The sequence below is a fragment of the Hakea prostrata genome, chromosome 2 (assembly GCF_041222555.1).
Source record: "Hakea prostrata isolate BN-2017 chromosome 2, UWA_Hpros_2, whole genome shotgun sequence".
Classification (NCBI taxonomy): domain Eukaryota; kingdom Viridiplantae; phylum Streptophyta; class Magnoliopsida; order Proteales; family Proteaceae; genus Hakea; species Hakea prostrata.
In genome coordinates, this window is record NC_142601.1 from 8,011,374 (window position 1) to 8,019,656 (window position 8,283).

Here is an 8,283-nt window from a genome sequence, read left to right on the forward strand (position 1 = left end):
ACCTGAAATTACGAAAACAACAGCAGCAGTCCCAATCATAACCTAACCTCAGGTCCTAGGTTATAAATCTTAATCTGAAAATACAAAACAGCAGCAGCTGAACCCCCAATACCCTCCAACTCAGCCCTAAAACTCAATAAACATAACCCTAATCTTAAATTCCAGATCTGAAACCTCAGTTCCACCAAAGTTCAAGCTTTAAAACCCTAAGTTAATTCAACCGTAAGCCTGGCTGAATCCTTCTAGGCCTATACGTAACCCTTGTGAATCCTAAAATCATCCAAACACCTTCCACCTATTGTATTTTCGGCCCTAGAAGACTGCTGGATCCCAAGAGAGAGGATCCTGGAGTGAGCTTAATTCTGAGCATAATTCCAACATCTAAACCCAAGAATTTGGTTCACATCAGTAAGTTAGAAATACATCATCATGTAGGAAGTGTTGATATAAGATTGTCTCATGCTGCCTCCTGAAATTGACAGTCGTCTAAAAGAAAACACATTTTAAGTCGAGTTTTCCACAGCATCAAACCCACTCCTACACTCGTTTCACCCTACGATACAACCAAGCCTAGATTAACAAGATGAACAGACATACTAAGAAGGAAACAATGTGCTGAAGAAAACAGTCTTTTTTGGGGCAGGTAAAAAAGATTTACTTTTGGGATACAGGAAGAAAATGAGTGGCATTACAAGTCCTATTATTATCACTATTATTTTCATACTTCATAGTGATTTGTGGGCATTATAGTATTTTCTCTGCATTTTTATATTTTCAACAAATTTTACAATCTGTAACTCACTTTTAGGTAGATGTATGCCACACCTTGCATTTTGAGCCCCAAGCACAATTAGACCATAGGGATTTCATGTGCACCTCTCACTCTAATAATCCTACTCAGCTGGAATAAGAACAAACAGAATAATTTCAAACAAAATTACATTTTTTGGCTTCCTCTTGAGTTTTCCTTTCTTTCTTTCTTTTTCTTTCTTCCCTCCCCCCCCCCCCTCTCACCGGGCTCTTTTTTGGGATGAATCTTCTTGAGTTTGTTAGACACGGATTATACAAGAATAAAGAACCAACCTGGGTGCAATGGCAACGTCACAGACACCAACTTTCACGTAAAAAGGTTGGATACTCCAAAATAAAAATAAAAAAATTATCTAGTCTTGGCTCGTAGCTATTTGGGTCAAGTAAGTTAGTCCCGGGGATGTTCTACAGTAGTTTCTTAAAGCTACCTAGAATGAGAGTAGTTGACTCAAAGCTCATCACATAGCCCATGTTCTTAAGACATCAGGGCATTGCATAGTACAAGGGGAGAAAGAAGAAAAGAAGAACTATAAAGTATACAAAGTAATGTGTGAAACTGTGGAAATGGCTTGTATCACATGTGAGCTTCATGATTTAGCTTAAGATGGACAAGTTTTGATTGTATTAAAACAAGTTAACTAGATCGCAAGAGTATGCCGTTTACTTTTTGTTGCTTGTCATTAGTACATTTAGATCATTGCTAACACTACTGGATAGTAATCTTGTTTGCCTGAAAATGGTCATATTCAGCCAATGCTTATACTTAAAGAGTATCCTTATTATTTCACCACAGGAAGAGACAAAGTGCAAGTTAAGAAGTGCGAATGGGCCATAATTATTGATAAATTTCAAATTAATTATAATTTTAATTGAATAATCGTGCCCAAGTTAGAGTTGGAATGCCACTAGAAATCTATTTTAAATTAAGATTCTTTTTGGATAATTAGCTTTGATAGTGCAAGTTATTTTTTCTTTAAAAAATTTTTTTTTTGGGTAGTTATTATTTGTTGTGTCGCAAAGGGGATCCTAGTCTATTAAGGATTCCCTCATTGAGTCAAGTTAGGTTTCCTTATCTGAGTCCAAGTCATTTCCCTTCAATTGTAAGCCTATATATAGCCCACCCTACCTCATTGTAAAGTGAGTTGAATTGATAAATAAAATTTATGTCTTGGAAGCAAGTAAGGTAGTGGTCTTCTTGGGAGGACCAGGCCAACTTAGAAAGAGTTTTTCTTCAATTCAGCGAGAGATCTTTAATTCCAATAGCAGTCTAGCATTTGTAGAACCTTCTTCCAATCAAAAAAGTACAACAGCCCCAAACCCCTTCCCTACCTTGTGTCCATGGTACAAGCTTCCACAAAATTTTGCAAATTTCAATAGTTTTGGTTCTCCGAAACGAAATGGAGATTGAAATTCAAAACTACAAACTTCCACTGAAGTTTCATTGAAACTTTGACAATTTTGTAATTTTTGGTTACTTTGGAGAAATTTCGAAAATTTTGCTGAAATCTCAAAATTTTCAATCAAACTTTGAAATTCCAAGGGGTTGTACAGTATAGGGCTTAAAACTATGGATATGGTGGAGCATATGGTGGTTCATCTACTGATTCCAATCTAAACCAAACCAGCCATTAGAGAGCTTCAATATTTGGATTAAACACAACCCACTCTGCTCGAGGAAAACTTGATCCAAATCCCTGCTCCAGATTCCTATATAAACCCTAGATTTACCTGAGATCCCCTTTTCACTAACCTGAAAACCATACCCTAATATTATTTCTTCAAACTCAAATTCAGCAATAATCCATCAAAAAAGAAACACCAAACATTCACTAATAGATTGACTCTCCAGATCAACAAACTAACCCCGTTCACTAATAGATAGACTCTCTAGATCAATAAACTAACCCTACCATCAAACCCAAGCTTCTACTGAAACCCTAACCCCAATTGCAACCTAAAACCTTTCTTGTTCAACCCAAGCTTATCATTCATCCCAGTTCATAGACATTGGCTCCCAGCTGGTCTTCTACCAATCTAGGACTAAATCAATTCATTGAATTGTAGTCTAACTCTTTGAAGTGCTAGATTTCCTAAACGTATAACTATTAACTCCCAGTAATTTCAGAATTTCAAATATTTGGTGCTAAGAATATAAAATGACATAGGGACAGAAGTAGAGAAAAGGGTGAGAAAACAGAAGTCCACTAGTACACGACAAAAACTTAAACATGGAAAATTCAGACACTTCCACCTGACCATAAATATCAGACCAGATGGGTTTTTTCAAACATGGAAATTTCAGACAAATTTTTTCTGTTATTCCTAGCGTTTTTTTAACGCTTGTTCTTGCCACCTCCTATCAGTTGTTGTCTTCGTCTTATTGGAACGAAAAAAATGAAGAATAAGTATATGCCGTTTCTAAATAAACTAAAAGGTGAACTGATGAAGACACCAATGGTATTTTTCCTCCTGGAGGATAAAACAGTTCTCCATAACTCCTGTTTTTCACTTAAGAATTCAAATGGCAATGAGCATTCAAGTTAAGGTAGTTACATCTATCGGAGATTTGGCAGTCCCCTTCGATATGTGATGGATCCGTGGTGAGCTCATGGTATGATGAGGATACCTTCTCTGGAGACTCCGCAGCAGAGTTGGCCATTTCATGCATGACTGATCCATCTACACAGTCGCCGACAGAAACCTTCTCCGACGATTCCAATGAATCGCTACAAGCGTCCAGGCTATCTTTCTCAGACAATGTTACAGGGAACGTCCTAGTCTTCTCCGTCATTTCGGCTCTGCAGTCGGCCAATCGAACCCCTTCCACCGCAGCAGCAGAGGAGTCGGCGGAAGCCGAAACCAGCTCATGTCTCGAATCACTGGAAAGATCGAGTTCCGACAATGTATCTTTGTAATCAGCATCTTTGAAATCAGCGTCGTTTTTCTCTTCCGCTGAAATCTCCACAAAACCGTCCGGCAACGAATCCACTTCAGGAAGTTGATTTGCAGGAGAGTTCTCCATTAGACCTGCAACGTCAACTCTCCAGTGTTCATATTCAATTCTGAAAAGTACAAGAAAAAAAAGCGACATATTGGAAACGAAGAAACCAGAAACCCTAGCTACTTCTCCTGAGTTTCTAATGTTCGATTTCGGTTTAAAAGAATCTACAGAAGTAGCAACACCGATCGTTCTGAATTTCCGTGAAGAAGAATGTGGTCATTGCCGAATAGAGTACAGTGGAGTTCTTAGTTCGATCATGCAATTTACAACACCAGAACGGAAAAGCTGTAAACTCAGTTTCTTACCAGTGACAAAATTTTAAATCAAACGATAAGACTATAAATCAGTCTCTGAGAATGAAACTGATGAAATTACAAGCGATGAAACGAGCAGGCGACAGATTCGGAGGAGAGCAAATGATGATTTAGGTGATCAGATCAGATCAGTCTGCTGGATCGTCGTACTGATGTTTTTCAGCAAGACTATTTATTCAAGCGGAAAAAATTATGTGTATTTCGAACTAAAAGCAATAAAAGCGAAATCGGCAATCCGAAATATATAAAGGAATATTTTAAAAAATAAAAGAAAGAAAGAAACCAAGGCATCAGCAGCCGTTCTTGACGTGAACCAACTACGAATTACCAAATCACGAGAAACCCAAACCAGAAGCAAATTTTCCCCGCCTTGGCCCGGATTTTTATGAAAGAAAAAAAAAATACTTTGGGTCTCCCCCTTACTTGATCAAACGACGAGTGTCCTCTATTCTAGGGATAATAATAATAAAATAAAATAAAAAGGAGAAGAAGAGATAATGGAGGTGCAAATGTGCAACTGAGGTTGTCTAATGTGACCTCGTTCTAGTGGGGTCTACCAAAATAAAATTTAATTTTAAGGGTAAAAATGTCAAGGGAATTCTAATGTTGATAGCTAATTATGTAATTTTCCTTAAATTTATTACATGTTTTTTTTTTTAAAGAAGATATGTTAGTTTTTATATTATGAGTAAGCATGGTTTAGAAACATACATATGTTTCTACCCAACAAATAAGTTTTAACGATCCCACGCTTGAGCATTGGCTCACTAACTTAGCACTTCAGGAGGTGTGGTAGTACTATTATCATGTAATATGCAATTGTCAAACTTAATGAATATATTTCTTTTTTTAATAAAAAAACAAGACATTAGTCAGAGCGATACAATACTCAATATAGGACGATACGTTTCTTAAAATCACATGACTGATATGATACTTGATACTGATACTTTAAACCTTGCTCATGCCCCCATTGCTTATCTTTGGTGGCTAATTATGAGGGGCCATATGAACTATAATCTAAATTGTACTCCAACCCAAAATTGGGCCCCTAGTTCGATACATGCCAGACTCGATACGAGCATCTAAGTTTAAACCCCATTCCAAGCCTAAGCCCCTAACCTAGCAAATTTTGGCATTAACACTTACAAGCCCTCTGATAGTGTATTATAGAGTTCAAAATGTTATAAATCATTCTTCCCCCCAAAATTTGTTTCTAGGAGTGCACCTAAACTTACCCGGACTTACCCTGTATGCAATAACTCAAATAGAATTAGGGCCAAAGATTGCAAGACTCATGTTGAGGCCTGAAACTCTTACCTTAGCTCAAGGTCAAGGTTTGCTTAGGATAGACTCACCCACCACAGCCAAGTGTGCAACTCGAGTCGAACACCGGATTAGTCAAGGCAAAGCCTTGAAAATCGGGGTTGACAAAAAAAAAAAAAATAACTAATGTTTAATAATTTATCCCAACCATTAGAAGACATGGCTCTAAATTTTGAAATATTTAGATTGAACTTTCCTTCATGGATTCCTCCACACACTCAAAACAAACAAAGGAAATAAGTTTAACCCAAAATTTTTGAAAAGGATATTCGGGTGGTGAAGGATATTCGGTATATTCTCTCTTCTGAACCAAATTGGGTAGTTACACATTTCTAGAACGGCGACAAGCCCATGGCGGGGCCCGAGGTCGTGTTTGGGCGCCCCTCTATACTACCCAAAAAAACCCAAAATTTTTGAAAAGAGTGAAGGGGGTTGAGACTTGAGAGCCCTACCTATCACATAGAAAAAATATCATCAATTGTATATTTGATACACAAAAATCTTAGGATGATTTAAAAAGACTATTCTATCTTCATACATGCCTCTTGACTGCTAAACTGCACCACCTAATTTCTACTAAAAAAAAAAAAGACTTCGCCATTAACCAGCATTCCTGAATCTTTAATTAATAAACAAAATAGTACTACACCTTGAGTTCATGCGAGCTCAGCAAGAACTCAGGTGTGGACTCATTCTGTCCCTCTGACCATTATTAATCTATAAAAACACAGACCCACACAGCGGAAGGGAGAAAATAATTCAAATAGTTTGATTCCCGAGTCAACTGTCGCACCAGCAATGAAGTCATCTGGATGGACACATGCCTTTAAACAACTTGAATAATATAACCTGGTAAACTAGCTACCATTACCAAAGCTTAAAAACACAAATAATATATGTCACTATTTGTTCAAAGATTCTCTCTTACAGGCACCCAAGTTTTCAAAAAAATTTGTTAAAAATAAGAAAATAACACAGAGAAATAAATAAGAAGATAACACAGGTTGAGTGGGAGACAGAGAGTGTGTGAGAGACAGTGAAAAGAGTTCTGTCTCTGAAGATTACATGACTTTCAAGTAACCAAAACAGAGAGATATGAAAAAAAGATAAAATTAAAAGAAGTCAATCATAAACATGTGGTGGACATCTCTCACCCAAACGCAACCTTCTTTTCTTCCAGAATGAAACCTCTGTCTCTGGATCGAACCTTCTTGTTGTTATTCTCGCCGCCGGCTCAGATTTACTTCTGGTTAGTACCAGTGGCCGGGGATATTCTCCTTCCATTAATTGAGGTTGTAAGATGCTGATTCCGGTGGTTTTAGTACTTGGGTCACTGCTTGAGCTTTGAAATTCATCGGAAAATCCCAACTTTTCCTCTGTTTCTGGACACTTTCTTGATTCTGCAGCCGAATCTCTGCAAATGACCTCTATTCCCGATGTGGGTCTTTCTTCTTTTTCTTCTCTGTCTTGGGTTTCCTGCACTTTATTCTCATTCGCAGCATCTTCAATCCGAGAAGGTGAACCCCAGAAGCGATTAGCCAGAGAAGAAGCTCGGTATGGAGCTGATCTGCTTCTCATGAGCAGTAAAGCGTTTTTGGGCGGAGAAGAAATAGAGACCTTAGCTCTGTCTTCCTCCACTTCTTCGTCCTCGTCTACTCTGTCAGAATCCCCGTTAATTTCTTCTTCTATTTTAGATTCTCCAACCGTGGTATCTTTAGCTGAATCGACATTTCTCCGATAACCCACTTGGAAAAATAGAAACCATCTCCGCCAAATAGGACGGGAACAAGAACAAGACGACTTGGGTTTGATTTTTCTGGTGGAGTAGTTGCAGACAAAAGCCTTACGGATCCACCGGAACCGCCGTTTAGGGGCGGTGGTTCTGCTACGACTGGGCTTAACCCCAGCTTGTTTGGATCTTCGAACTCGAACTTGCCCAATACAGGTGACCTTAGGAGAAGAGGGTTCCTGGGTTTCGACACCTGCAGAAGCATTCTTCTTTCGCACAAACATAGGGCTTGAACGAGACCTTCCCCTGCTTCTACTCCCAACATTGCTTCTCAGAAACCTTGTTAATGGAGGCGGAAACTTGTCTGCCCGACCTGGGCTCGAGATGGGTTTCGAAGAAAGCCGCATTTAATGCCCAAACCAGAAAACCCAGATGAAAAAAACTGAAGAAGCAAAAAACTAGAACTTGCAATCGAATTGGAAGTGATTCGCTTCTTGGGTCGCTATCTTCCCTTCTTGCAGCTTTTCTCTTTTCGAATCCGAATCGACACCGACAAGCTCTGCAGCTCCGGGCATGTCCAACTATCTTTCTCTACCGTTCTCTCTGCATCGTCGCTTCAGTTGCTCTAGCCTTAACTAGCGAGTTGTAACGCTAAGAAAGGCTAAATTGTGCATCTTCACCTGATACTTGTATATAACTCTCAATTTGTTTTTATAAGAGGTCGCACGGATGGGTGAATCGGATCTGGAATTTTCTATATCGAGTTTAACAGGTCCTGTTTCACTTTCTGAGGTCCTCTTCACTTTTTTAAGGCATCATTGTTTATTTCTTAGCTTAACTGTTAACTCTGCAAAGACTTACATCACAGCTGCAGAGATTTTGGACTCTGGGTTTCTCTTGATGGAGAGATTTAATGTCCCTTTGCATTTTGCTTCTTTGCAAATGTAACCGTTGGATGCTTCGGAATATGGACGTTTTCTTCTTAACCCAATCCGTTTTTTTCTTTTTCTCCATGTAGCATAAATTTTAGTGTTCTTATCTAACAAGATCGAAGATTCCAAACCAACGGTTCTTACTCAAACCCTAATAATCCAATGAGATAT

At 38.5% G+C, this 8,283-nt stretch overlaps 1 protein-coding gene across 4 annotated transcripts in view; it reads right to left on the bottom strand.

Moving 5' to 3' along the window:
- LOC149023583 (uncharacterized) overlaps positions 1 to 8,040 on the bottom strand; it is a 38,206-nt gene extending 30,166 nt beyond the window's left edge. The window contains exons 1-2 of one of the 4 annotated variants that reach the window (XM_089144129.1): positions 6,606 to 8,040; positions 3,364 to 3,837 (exon numbers count right to left, since the gene is read on the bottom strand). In XM_089144129.1, the coding sequence (XP_089000255.1) occupies positions 3,364 to 3,837; positions 6,606 to 7,587 (1,456 nt within the window). In that variant the 5' untranslated portion in view covers positions 7,588 to 8,040. Of the gene's footprint in view, positions 1 to 3,363; positions 3,838 to 4,116; positions 4,350 to 4,408; positions 4,539 to 6,605 lie in introns of those variants that run through there. The other 3 variants (XM_089144132.1, XM_089144131.1, XM_089144130.1) reach the window with 3 other exon arrangements.
- Between the last annotated feature and the right edge of the window lie 243 nt (positions 8,041 to 8,283).